Source organism: Pempheris klunzingeri, chromosome 6 (assembly GCF_042242105.1).
Source record: "Pempheris klunzingeri isolate RE-2024b chromosome 6, fPemKlu1.hap1, whole genome shotgun sequence".
Taxonomy (NCBI): domain Eukaryota; kingdom Metazoa; phylum Chordata; class Actinopteri; order Acropomatiformes; family Pempheridae; genus Pempheris; species Pempheris klunzingeri.
In genome coordinates, this window is record NC_092017.1 from 12947994 (window position 1) to 12962061 (window position 14068).

The window sequence follows — 14068 nt, forward strand, 5'->3', positions numbered from 1 at the left end:
CTTTGTAATGGTCACTTATTTGGTATTTTTTGGGCATTTTAAAGACTAAATGATCACAAGAATTGTTAATAGGTCAATCAGTAGTTGAAATAATCATTAGATGAGCTGAAAAGATTAGTTGGTTAATTGATTTAGTCCATTGACAGAGAGTGAATTGTCAATTTCTGTTCCCCTACTTTTCAAGCTGTCAAGTCCACCTTCTCAAATGTAAGAATTTGTAGCCATCTCTTAAATTATAACTTGCAGTAAATCCTTGGGTGTTACTTTTTCTTTCTGTTTGTCAGTAACTCTATCTACTGTGTTAACATCAACACATTAGATAATTGGAAATGCCTGTTCAATAAAGCTAAATAGTGTCTGAACAGCACTGAATGAGGGCAAGAAGCTGAGTGTCTTAAGATCACATGTATACAGACATACTGTGTGTGTGTGTGCGTGCAGATGTAATTAGATAAAATCATCAGGAATCCTGTTTATCTGCCTGTCTGTCACTCACCAAATGATGCAATTATGTTTGCTTTAGGGAGGCTGAATTGTTTATAGATGTGTTTGAATTTTATCTGTGGGTTAGTTTGTGTGATACAACCTCTCCCTGTGTAATTGTAAATGTGTGTGTGTGTCTCAAACATTTATGAAAGAGCAGCCCCCTTAAAGTGAGCCTGGCAGCAGAGAGGCAGACGGTTGGCCTGCTATTGTGTAGCGAGATCCCAGCTTTGTTTTGCGTACGCGTGCGTGGGTGGGTGGGTGGGTGGGTGTGTGTGTGTGTGTGTGTGTGTGTGTGTGTGGGTGTGTGGGTGTGTGTAGGTGTGCATATTTGCTGTTGTACACACCCTTGAGAGATGATGAAAGAGTACACAGGCGAGTTGGGTGGGTCCCTGGTGTGCATGTTCGTGTGATTGTGTGTGTGTTCAGAGAGAGAGAGTCTGGGAGAGAAGCTGAAGGTTTTTCCAGTGGAGCAGAGAGGAGAGGTTGATCAATAGTTAATGTGATGTAAAGTGAACAGTCACATACCTGGAGGCTGGCGGGCTAAATGGTCCTGACACTGTAAAGGCACGACACTGGTGGAGTCACTACATGGCTCCCATCTGTGTGTGTGTGTGTGTGTGTGTGTGTGTGTGTGCGCACGCTCTTTACTGGCTGGTAGCTCTGTATTTGTATAGCACTCGTGTCACTTATGATGCTTGTTTGCAAAGACAACGATGGGGTCCAGACTGCAGAACAAGTGATGGTGAAACCAGACTTGGTAGCAGCGTGTCAGGATTAATAAGGATCAGGAGGTTTAGTGCTGAGTGATTTGCCTGGAAAATTTTATGTTATATTTTCTGATAATGCTGTTTATTAGCATGTATGTTTTTTTTTCTGTGAAACGTTGAACTGAAACATTATTTCTTAAGCAAAAATGCTAAATGTTCCCAGGTTTCAGTCTCTCTAATGTGACAATTAACTGCTTGTCTCTGTTTTATACTAGACCTAGACCATATTATTAATGGATTACTCAGGCACATTAATTTATGCTGAAAATTCCAGTTAGTGGCAGCTTTTAGATGCCTGAGTTTCATGGATTAATAAAAATGATGTAAATACTTAATTGATTATTCGATCAACAGAAAATTCATCTGCAACAATGCTGATTATCAGTCACTCAAAAAATCATTTATTGCTATTGAGGTTCTATACCTAGCTGTAGATATTACTGGAAATGTTGTAACTGTCGCAATAAAATGTTTATGTTATAGGACAATGGTGTTTTAAGAGACCAGTCATATGGCATGGCACTAAACCTTTTATGTTGGTGATGCCTCACATGTCATGCTACTCTTTAATACGTGTTTGCTCAGGTTAGACACTTAATTGGCTGATAGGAGAAGCTCAACTTTTTGGGGCGCCACTTGCCCAAAGAAGTGTAGAAAAAGCACTTTAATTCAACTGTACACTTTACAGAAAATTATGCTGCCGATTATTTTTCATCAAGAATAAAAATTGCATAATTATTATTGTATCTGCTGGCGCCACCTCATTTAGTGATTGTCTGTTTCTGCAGTCCCGCTCACACTGAAGCCTTTTTTGTGGAACGAAAATCAATGTTCTTTTGAATTTTATCTCTGTGAACACAGTTAAAAAAACATTCAACAACCAAAAGCAATGGACTTGTTTTACAGGGAAAAAAAAGTGAAAATGCCTTTGTTCTCGTAGTAAAATAATCAATGAGGGAATGAGAAAATAAAAGTATTGTTAAGAAAAAACAAGGAAAGGAAAGAGTTGACGTTTTTACAATACCCAGTAGCCTGTTTCAAACATGGAGACTAAAAAGACAGTCGGCACATTTCTACAAAGTGCAGAGTCTTAATTAGATGCTTCACTCTCTGTAGGTCCTTGTTAGAGTGTGTGTTTTCAGGCCTGTGTTTATATGGCACGTTTGTGTATGTGTAGGTGCTCATCTGTGTGTTTTTGTTTCTTGGTGCCTACATGCACGCAGTATATGCTGCAGGTATGTTGGTTTGGTGTGTACAAGTGTGCGCACACACACACACACACACACACCTAAATGCTTCCGTGCTCCAAGTGGTGTGTGTGTCTGTTCGGTAGCAGTGCAGGACTGACAGAGCTGTCGGAAGGCTGGCAGGCTGCAGATTTGTAGCGCATTCGGCTGATCATCTTATCTCCTGTCACCGCTAGTGAAAGATTGGAGGAACCGAGCCCCCTCTCTCTCTGTCTCTCTGTCTCTCTGTCTCTCTGTCTCTCTGTCTCTCTCTCTCTCTCTCTCTCTCTCTCTGTCACACACACAGTCATATCTCCTTTTTTTTTTCTTGCTTTGTTTTCTCTCCCTCCTCAATCTTGTTTTTATTCTGTGAGTTTCTCTCCTCCAAACCTTCTCTCCCTCAGTAAATGGTGCTGAGCCAAACACTAATTATTACAGGCAATCATTTCAACATGAAATACCCACTTCCTGTTCACTGCTCGCCTCCCCTCTCTCCTCTCCCTTACCCCCCCAACCCTTCCTTCTCCCAGACACACACACACACGCACACACACCCCTCTTTTGTGCTCCCACAGTCACATAATAGCTCTCTCCCTCTCTCTCACACACCGTAATTTCATTCCTTCAAGTCCTTTTTGTCGGGAATGGTCATTTCTTTTGGAGTGCGACCTTGGGGTCTTTCCTGTAAGCACAAGAAGTGTTCCTCTGCCCACTGTGTATGTGTACACATTTGCTATGCAACCTCGTAATGCTATTGTGCAATTTCTAGAGCACTGTGCCAAAAACAGAGGACTGATTTTTACGGGTGTAGAGACATTGATGTTTTTTCTCCTGGATCTCTTTAGTGGTATTTAATAGAGTGGCTGACTGCTGCTCATTTGCCAAAACAAAATCTGATGAGCCAAGGTGGTTTTGTGAATGTGGCATTCAAGCCACAAACAGTCATTTATAAACTCCACACGAGGCGTGTGCTGCACAATTGGCCCGACCTGCTGTGAATTCCCTCCAAATGACCTGATAGTGTCAGAAAACTTGCATCCATGAATCATAAGCTGGCATCATGTGTGGAGTTAAGAATGATAAGCTGACAAATTAATTGGTTTATGTATTGAAACTGAAGAATTGTTTCTTGTGCATTTTTTGGCCATTTTATTAGCTAGGTGCTTTTTTATTAGATGGGTGAGAATAGAGAGAGTGAGAGACACAGCAGAACTGAATTTGAACCGACTGGGGGCAACGTTGATAATCAATTTATTGTTGAAGTTGTTTATAAAACTAAATGGCCCAACATTTTTTGGTTCCATCCTCTCAAATGTGAGGATTTGATGGTTTTCTCTGCTTTATATAAACTCTCACTTTTTTTTAGACTAAAGGATTTAGTCATTATTCAAAAACGACAATAAAATCTATTAATTGTTAAAGAAAATAACTAATCACAACCACAGCAACAGATTGTAAACAATTCCATATCACTCAAATTATCTCCATGCTGATCAACTGTTTCTATGGTGTGTGTGTGTGTATCTGTGTGTGTGTTTATAGTTAGTGCTCTGCTTCTCTGAGCTCATCCCAAGTTTGTCATGATGAACACACTGGCACCAGTGCACACAAACACACACACAGTCGCATTAGTTCTCAGCCCAGCTGTGAGTGACTTCTGCCGAGAGGCAATTCCACTGTAATAAAATCTGTAGCAAGGGGGGGGTTAATCCTCGTTACCCCCCCTCACCACCACCCTCTCCCACTCTTCGTCCTGCATCTCTCCCTCTCCTCCCTCGTCCCTCTTCTCCTCAACTGGCTGGCAATGATAAATGAGTCAATTACGTGTGTGTGCACACGGCGCTGGAGAAGGGGAGCGAATGGGGCCGTTATTACCTGTTGCGGCTGGGGGTAATGTTGCAGTATTAATCATATTCTAATTTTCCTCCGCCAAACAACCCTCCTCCCCCCACCCACCTCCACCAGCTCCATTCACACACCTCCATCGTCCCACCTCACCACACCACAACCCCCTATCAATCTATCTGGCGCCTGCAAACAAGTCGGCGTAAACTGCCGAAGGCCCAAAATATACTACCTCTCTGGGGAGGGGGAGTCATACCGAGAGAAAGGAGATGGGGTGAGAGACATGGAGAGTGAGTTGCAGAGGAAACAAGGGAGGTGTTTGTGTGCTTGGACCTGATATACAAACACATTTAGAAATGGAAGTGTGTGTGTGTGTGTGTGTATTTGTAAATCCAGCCATCGGCATTATCCAGTTTTAGAGGACACCAGGGACTGGTTTGGGTGCGAGGAGAGACAGGCAGACGCAGAGGACAGACAGAAATATAGGACACATGGGAGAGGTGTTTGGCTGCTATCACTTCAGAGATGTATGTGTGCTTGTGTGTTAGAGAGCTTCCACTCCAGGCCTCACTGTAGCTGTGGTAACCTGACATGCACACAGACTGAGCAGCAGACACAGGCCATGTCATGGACAAAAGGAGAGAGATGCAATTGTTAAAATAGAAAAAGGCAGATTTATCACACACCCAGACAGAACTGGCCCTTTTGACCCACTTAAAGCAGAAGGTTGGACTTCAGTGAAACTTGGCAAAGTGTGTTGTCGAAGGTGAAGGAAGGGGGAACAGTCAGACAGACAGAGAGACGGACTTGCTGGTAATTGGGGAAGCAACAAAATGAGGAGGAGTGGAGGGCACATGGATTGAAAATTGTCCAGAGAGAGAAAAAGAGAGCGAGAGAGAGAGAGAGAGAGAGACACCTTGGATATGCCTGCCTGCGGTCTTGGCTGGGTTTCAGGCTCCAAGCGTGACTTCGTCTATTTCTGCTCTGCTCTGAGGTGATAATGGGCTGTCAGCGCCCCAGTCACCCTGCTCCCTCCTTCCCCACCGAGTGAGAGAGAGAGAGGAGGGGGGGGGTTTGACAGAGTAAGTGAGTAGGGAGTAATTTGTTGTCATGTTGCTAATTGCATTGTGTATTTTTACTTGGGATATGATACACATCAAAACTCACCATCCTTGTCTTTTCTTTTTTTTCCCCTCTCTTCTCTGTGTTGCAGTTTGAAAATGGAATGTGAGAAACTGGCTACAGAGAAGACGGAGATCCAGAGGCACTACGTTATGGTGAGACTCACAGACACTCACAGAGGCCATGTCTTCTCCGCATTCACTCAAAACAAGTGCGGTGCCAAGTCCGCTGAATCCCTTTCATCTGCCAACAGCTGCCAAACAACTCCCACCGAAAACCACACGGAAGACCACACACACGCGCACATTATAGGACTGCAGAATAAACAGCACTTACATGGGCGTGCAATATTGTGCCTGTTTTCGAACGTTTCTTTTCGTGTCTGAGATATGATGGTCTGGACTGCACCGCTGGTGTGTCTCCTCATCTGTCTAGAGCTGTGTACACACCCCCTGGTACCAACCATCTGTATATGCGGTCTGGTTAGAGCACTGAGATTCAAACTCTTAAGTGCTGAAAGCTGACTTCAAATGTCAGTTCTAATTCCTACTCTTACTTTATTCTTTGATCACATTGTTGTTTTACTTGTTTAATTCAGGCAAAGTTCTTGTGCCGCTGCTTGTGTAGAGAGAGAGAGAGAGAGCTATTAACATTTAAGATCTCTGGATTCTTTTGTTACCTGTAAAAAGGCAAATTCTCCTCAGATTGGTCTCTCAGAGAGTCCAGCCAAAACAGCATTCTTCTTACGTCTGCGGTAAGACACACATGTCTATGTATATGTGACATTATACACCACCCTGCCAATGGTTTAGCACTTTTCTAGTGATCTACAGGTGGTGATAATGTGCCAGGATATGCAGCAACCTGCCAACAAAGGCATTTACCGCATTTGTTTGACCTCAAGCCTTTTGTTGAGTAACACTGAATGTAAACATAACTTGTGAGTTTTACATTAAAATTCTTCAGGGCTCCTTTTATGATATTTGCAAAACCTGGAATAGCTGTGAAATTGCCATTCTAAAGATCAAATCATTAATCACACACAATGAGTAATGGATGGTGAGTATATTGTCGTTGCGGCTGTCCACTCATCCCACATGCAGACTTTAGTGCTGCATCACTGGTTGGTCATTCCCCCTTGCAGTGCCCTGTTGGAGGTTAGTGTGATCTCATGGTGTGTTTTCTGGCACTGCTGCTTAGTTTGCTCACTCTTTGTGGATATTCCTTTACATCCCAGAAGTTGTACAAGTTGGCATGTGACCGTTGTTTGAATCCTAGAGTGCTCCCTGAAACCCAGGCACTTGAACAAATGAGGCACAGACACTTTCTCTCTTCAGCAGACTTCTTTAACAAGTATTAATGTGCTCGACTCAGAGGCAGCACTCTGTGTGAATATTTGTGGCTGTGTGATTTGTAAAGGATACATGATCAGCAGATCTGATTTCTTCATAAAGAAAGGCTAAAACTCTCTCCCTCTCTCTGCAGACTTAAAAAACAAAAGACAAACGTCTAGCCTTGATTTACCTGTGATCAGAGCCGCACACAACCACAGCTGACTGCTGAGTGTCGGCTGCCCAGAAGCCGCTGTGCCAAAAAAGAGCTATGTGGCAATCTTGGCACAGAGCTGGGACTTGTGGGAGGATTGAAGTTTTAGTGACGGGGAGGGGGAGGGGTTAGCTGGCATCAAGTGCAGGCCAGGTCTCCTTTCCTGGCTGATGATTTGGGTTTGGATGAGTTTGGATGTTGCTAAGCAACAGGCGAAAGTTGGCACACCAACTGCCAAGCAGAGCTGCCAGCTGCCAGGAAAGGCGTCTTTTATGGTGGCACACAGAAAGAGGAGCACGTACACACTCAGCGCACACACACACAAACACACACACTCGCAGGGAAACACGCACAAAGATACACACGCCTACACAGTCGCAGGCTTGTGCTATAAACACACACACACACACACACACACATGCACACACACACACGCGTGCTAACTGCCAGGAAAGATGTCTGGAGAGAGAGGACCCCTGCCATCTCCTCTCTCGTCCTGCCAGACTGTTCTGGCTGCCTAACTGCCAATCTCCCCTCTCCACAACCAGTCACACTGAAAAGCAAATGTCAGCCTGTCACTTTTCGAGGCATCTGACTTTAAAATGGTCTCCTTTTTTCGTCCATCTCTGAAGGTAGAGGGAGAGAGGGAGACACAGAGCGGAAGAGAGACTCACCTGTCTCTCTCTGTGGCATTCATCTCCTCCCGCGTTCCTCACCGCTCCTTGTACTTTTGGGTAAAAGCCAGGGTCAAATAGCTCACATTAGACATGATTATTGCAATAGTCTGTCACCTTCTTCTGCCTGGCGACAATTTCCCAGCCTCTCTTCTGGGTTCTGGCTTCTGAAACACACGTCAGGGTCATTTTAGTACCATTGACTTTCAGCAGAGTCGAGGTGAAATTGGTGGCAATCTGCTTTTAGGGACATATGGGCACTTCAGAGTGCAAAGGCGAGGGCTGGCATCTTCTGAAGCAAAGGAGAAGACTTTTTTTCCTTCAATGATTCAGGGCTCGCACTGTTGAATTTAGTTGTACAAAAACAATGAATGAATTGATAGTTCATGTAAATATAACATCACACAGGAGTGATTGCAGAAATTCTTTAGAGCTGTTATTAGCGCATGTCTTGAAGAAAGTATTTGTATGTTTTCTTTGTTTTTTTTAAAGATGTTACTTTACATGTCTCAATGGAAAAGGATGACAATATTCTATTTTTTTCATTTTCAACAAATCCCATAAAGGGATCAAAACCAGCAATGTGTTTGTCTCTAAAAACTCTAATAATCTTTAGTTCCAGTGAGTGAGGATATTAATTTTCTAAAAACATGTCACAAATATATAGTTTCATATGTAAAAAAAGGCTCAGTGATTTCCTAATCAAACGGGAGTAAATAATGTATTTCTTGAGGACTATTTTTAGCCACAGATTAAAAGGTCTTTGGTGAGCAAATTAATATTTTCTGCAACATGTCTGTGAAATTGACAGTAGTGTTAATTCATAGCTGGTTTAGGCTTTTCCTGGAATTTGTTACCAATAAGAAACATTTACATTATCACCAGACCACCTCCTGTGTGTTTCATATTAACATTATATTATTATTATTATTGTTATTTGTCTCACTTTTATCTTTGTGCATCAGTTTTAGCTCTGGGATGCAAACAGTTCAACACTTGTGTAAAATTATGGTATATTGTTTTTCAACAGCTTTTATTTTTTTTTTACTTATTTCATCAGCAATCTTCAGGAGGTGTAGTGATTTAACTTGCTTGCAGATGTACAGATGTAATGCTTGCAGAAGTTGTCATAACTTATGTTTTATGTACAGCATGTACTGAGTTTGAATTAATGCGTAGCCGTTGCTTTGTTTTTATACCACAGAGGTCTGGATTCCTCATTCAGTCTTCCAAAACGTTATCCATATTCTTACATCCACATGGGAAATATTCATCATGTTGTAATAAAAAACCCTCCGAGCTTTATGTACTCCAAAGGAAAGTTTGTGCATGTCAGTCAACTCATATGCCTGTTTATGTACAATCACATATATTAACTGATGTTCTGCTGTGTTTCAGTATTACGAGATGTCCTACGGCCTTAACATTGAAATGCACAAACAGGTGAGTGAGCCCCAGGTGTCTCCCTCAGTTTCTCTATATGTCTCTCGACCCCTCTGTTGCCCCCATACTCCTAAAGATTTGCATTATTCTCTTGGATTACTATCACTGCCGCCTTTCTTCTGCCCCCAATCAGCTCTTCGCAAGTTACTAATGTTTTTCAGGAAAGTTAGTGTCTCTCCGTCCCTCTTTGTGTCTCTCTACCACAGTAATGTCAGGCCTCTCTCTGATGGGCCTATATAGCGACATTATGCTGCGGAGGCGTTAATAGGATCCACAAACAGAATTCATTTCTCCACCGCCGACAGAGAGTTGCGAATACTCTGCCCTTCCCAGAGCCTCCAGAACAGCCTCCCCTCTCACCCATCATAAATCCCTGTCCGTTACTGCTTCTGTGTGCCCCCCCCTGTCCCCTCCATCCATCCACCCACCCACTCCTGCCCTGCTTCTCTGTCCCCTATTCCTCCTTACTCCTTTCCCTTCAATTGCTGTCTTACTTTGTCTTTTTTAATGCTCCCCTCTCTTAATCTCCATTTCTTCACCATCCTTGTCTGTCTCCCATCCTTTCCATTGATTTCTCTTTCTCTCTTTATCTCTTTTTGCACAACCTCCCTCCACCTCTGTCTCCTTGCAGACATACAGTCCATGCTGAATTTCACTTTAAATCAGGTCACTGCCTTCCTGCCGTCTACTTTCTTTCCCCCTCTCTCGCTCCGTTCATTTCACCATCTCAATCGCTTCGCTTTTATCGTTCCTCTGCCGCCACTCCACCCCCCACCCCCCAATCTCGATTTTCCTCCCCCGCCTTCCTCCTGTTTCTTCTTTCTCTGTCTATTTCTCCTTTCCCTCCCACATCCTTCGTTCATTGGCTGTCATTCTCTCAACCCAATCTGCCCTTTTCCTCCTCCACCTTCCTCCGCCTCCTCTTTTCATTTCCTCTCTCCCATTTTGTCCTCCCCTCTTTATCCTCTTTCCCCCGATTGCTCATGTTCTTTCCCTCTCTCCTCTCTCCCTCTCTCTCCTGAAGATGTCATTTAGTAGTTGGAGTTCTCTAACAAGAAATCATTGTGTCTCCCTTGGGGTGGGGGGTGATGGATTCAGAGGATGGAGGGAGGAGAGGGGTGGAGGAGTGGGGGGCATGCAGCCTGGCTGAAAAATGGAGAGTGGAGGGAGGGAGAGATGTGGTAGAGAGAGAGGAAGAGCGAGAAGAGGGAGGGGGTGGAAGTTCAGTCCGGCATCAATAAATCACTTTGGAGAGAGAATGGGGTGGGGAGTGTGTGTATGTACACATGCGCACACAGACACACACACACACACACACACACAAAGACACACACACATGCATGCACACACACAGCAGAGTCTAGCTGTCAAAAAGACAAACAGCCTGCGGCCATAATGATGTTGTCATGATCTCTGCATGCATATCATTACAGGCCCTCACGGCCATGTTGGGCCTGCCGCTAAACATGTTTGTGTGTGTATTTGTTCGAGTGTGTGCGACATCACATGACAGTACTTTTAACACTGATTACTGGACTAGTACTAGGAAAGGGAGAAATGGAACAAGGGATGGATGGAAAGAGCTATAAATGAGTGAAATGGAAAAAGATGGAAAGGAGGAGAGGGAGGGAGGAAGAGTTTGCTGCTGGCTGTGTAGTAGAGCAGATCGAGACAGACACACACCCACAGCAAGAATCACTGACCCCCAGCAGGAAACATACACACACACTTAAGCATGCAAAATGCAAGTGCACACACAGACAAACAGACATGCAAGAACACATTAGACACACACACACAGTGAAAAATATGGTGAATCTTGTATCTTTTCTCCTTCTCTGTCTCTCTCTCATTCTCACACACACACAAACAAACTCTGTGTGGGCTGGCTGAGGCCACAGCAGATGCTGTCCATGAATATTTTAGCCAAACTCCCTGGCAGAGTTTCCATTTGCATGGACCAAATGTAAGCAGCTGAAATATTTACCACACTGGCCCTGGGAGAAGCAGGCCTGTGTGTGTGTGTGTGTGTGTCCGTGTGTGTGTGTTTTCTTTTTGTTCAAGCTCAATCTTGGCTGTGCAACTGTTTGTGTGTGTGTTTATTCATCAAAGCAACAGCATCTTTTTTTTTTTCCTTTCAGACGGAGATTGCCAAGCGGTTGAACGTGATCTGTGCTCAGCTCATCCCATTCCTGTCACAGGAGGTGACAGACGCACACACACACACACACACACACACACACACACACACACACACACACACACACACACACACACACACACACACACACACAGAGTACAGCATCCAGCCCACTCTGTCTCCTATCTGACAGCGGCCCACACAGAGGGCGTGCACATGCATACACACAATGGGCAATAACTCGCACATACATGCAGAGCTGCAGATGGACAGAACATCAAAGCACATTCCTCGATTGCCAAATGGTTGCATGCGTTCACATGATTCTCAGAGCGTAAAAATATTCAGCTTGGGAGAGTATGAATACTTTTTCACACTAATTAAGAAATGCTACCCATCATTACTATTAATTCAGAGAAACAAAACATGTGAATTTCAATTAATTTGAATATTTAATTCTGAATCCACCTGCCCTTACTGACCTCTTGGTTTATTCCACAGCATCAACAACAGGTGGTCCAGGCCATGGAACGCGCCAAACAGGTGACCATGGGGGAGCTAAATGCTTCGATAGGGGTACGTGGGCTCCCCCCTCTGCCTCATAGCGTGTGTACCTTATCCTCCCATTTATTTATATTCCCTCCTTTTTCTTTTCTTTTATTGAGGCAAATCCATTGGCCCACTCTAAAATATACTGATTTATCTCATAGATGCTTTTTTTGTTCTGTTTTACCATACCGGGTATCTGAACAGCATCAACATTTAAGTTACGGGACCTATCAAACGTCCCGTAAAATTTTTCAAGTATGTTAAATGAAAAATGATTCATGGAGGCTTAAAATAGACTTTAGATTATATTTCAGCTTTAGTTTTTTGGCACTTTATCTCCCATCACGCTGATTTGGCTGCAGCACTTCCCCCTTTAAGAGCCACTGCCTTGACCCTTTAGCATTTCTACTCCCGTGCACATCGCAGCACTTAGTTCCCTTACTTTCCTTCCTATTTTCCTCCTCTTGATCACTTCCCGGTGAGCCACTTCGTCCAGTACTTGTAAGTCACCCAGATCTCTCTTTATTCTGTCCTCTCTCTCTTTCTGGTTCTTCTTCTATTCCTCCTCTCTACAGCAGCAGCTTCAGGCCCAGCACCTCACCCAGCATGCGCAGGGTTTGCCAATGGGCCCACACCCATCAGGACTTCCCCACCCTGGCCTGGCACTTGGCGGAGGGTCAGGCCTGCTGGCCTTGTCCGGGGCTCTTGGGGCCCAGCTGGCTGCCAAGGACGAGAGGGCACACCTAGAGGCGGCAGCCGCTGCTGCCGCTGCTGCAGATCACCACCGAGGTAAAGGAACACTTTAAATGATGCTTGTTTACGTTCTTTTAGTTTGTGGGTCTCAAAGCAAAAAGTCTCAAACTCCAGATGAGTTTAGGGCTGGGACGAGGGTTGGATCGCATTCTTAGAGATGAAAACATCCTGCTGAGGTGGGAGGAGAGTAAACACCCGAAGCTTGGCTCGATGAATTCTGATGATTGGCTTTGATTTGGATTTTTGGCAGGGAACAGGGAGTTGCTGATAATAACACTCAGGGATATTTTTCCACTGAGTCATCAGCTGTAGAGTGATGTGAAGTGATGGCCGATAATCTTGCATTTGTGTGTGTGCGTGTGTATGTTTGTGTGCGTGTGTCCTTAACTGCCTCTGCTGTCCTGTGGCCCGGTACCTGGATGTGCTGGATGCTTCTTCCTGGAATGAACAGACCGCGAAGCAGGACCAGTGAGTACAAATTACTTCACCCATCACTTATATTAAGCACACACACACCCACTTGTCCACCTGTTTGCTCAGCAGTCTTTGACATTACAGGCAAATTTAGGGTTTTACACAGTTCCACGTAAGCTTGTGAAAGTGTAAAAAGTTTATTTGTTTTTTGTTTCAATGGGCATATCATCTTTTAATAACGTGTTGGTAATTTTCCGGGAAATAACTAATGACCATCTAATGTGTGAACTAATTATAGTGAAAAATGGGAATCTCCTCCAAAGAAGAGCTCCATTTTAACCCAAGTACATATTTACTTATTCATTCATTTATTATTGGAAACTTTACTGTCCATATATATTATGTTGTATGCTTGCCAGTAAGCATTGCATAGGCTTGCATGTCATATATTCCCTATAATATATACCACATTAGATTGTTGTTTTTGTAAATTATTAGGAGGTTCGGCAAAAATTGCAGCTCTGTTTTTTTTAATTAAAATTTTTTTTATTTTAAGTTATTTTTAATTTTTTTGCAGTTTACATTAAAAACATCTTCTTGGCTTACCTTTTGCTTTCTTTGGCTTTTATACTCTAGGATACTAGTCACAGATGCTGGACCCTGTATGACAGCACATTAGATCGCAGCACTGTATCACCACCGCTAGAAAACTGTGACAATACTGGTTGAAAAAAACTGTGCATCAGTGCCAAAGCACGCTTGGGCAGCTCCACAGTCTTTTCTGCTGCCTTAAAGAAAACTTGAAGCATTCTCTTTCTTCCTCTCACTCCTACAGTGAGCTGGTCGATCGATGTGGTCTGATATTCTTTCACATTCATCTCTGCAGCTTATGAGCCTGACATGATTTATGCAGTCCCTCTCACCTCATTATCACCCTCTTCCGTCCTCTCTGCCCCAACTCCCTTTTCTTCACTCCTCCACCCTTTCTTCTTCTCCTCCTCCTCCTCCTCCTCCTCTTTGTGCCCCCATGCACACACCTCCCTTTTGCTCTTGGCGCTCTCCTTTCTCAATGCAACCCACCCTTCCTCCTTATCCTCCTCCTCC

At 43.8% G+C, this 14068-nt stretch overlaps 1 protein-coding gene across 1 annotated transcript in view; it reads left to right on the forward strand.

The window, feature by feature from the left end:
* tle2a (TLE family member 2, transcriptional corepressor a) overlaps positions 1–14068 on the forward strand; it is a 38835-nt gene that overhangs the window by 15713 nt on the left and 9054 nt on the right. The window contains exons 3-8 of the mRNA XM_070831769.1: positions 5538–5601; positions 9064–9108; positions 11250–11312; positions 11750–11824; positions 12373–12586; positions 13002–13018. Coding sequence (XP_070687870.1) covers positions 5538–5601; positions 9064–9108; positions 11250–11312; positions 11750–11824; positions 12373–12586; positions 13002–13018 — 478 coding nt within the window. The remainder of the gene's footprint in view (positions 1–5537; positions 5602–9063; positions 9109–11249; positions 11313–11749; positions 11825–12372; positions 12587–13001; positions 13019–14068) is intronic.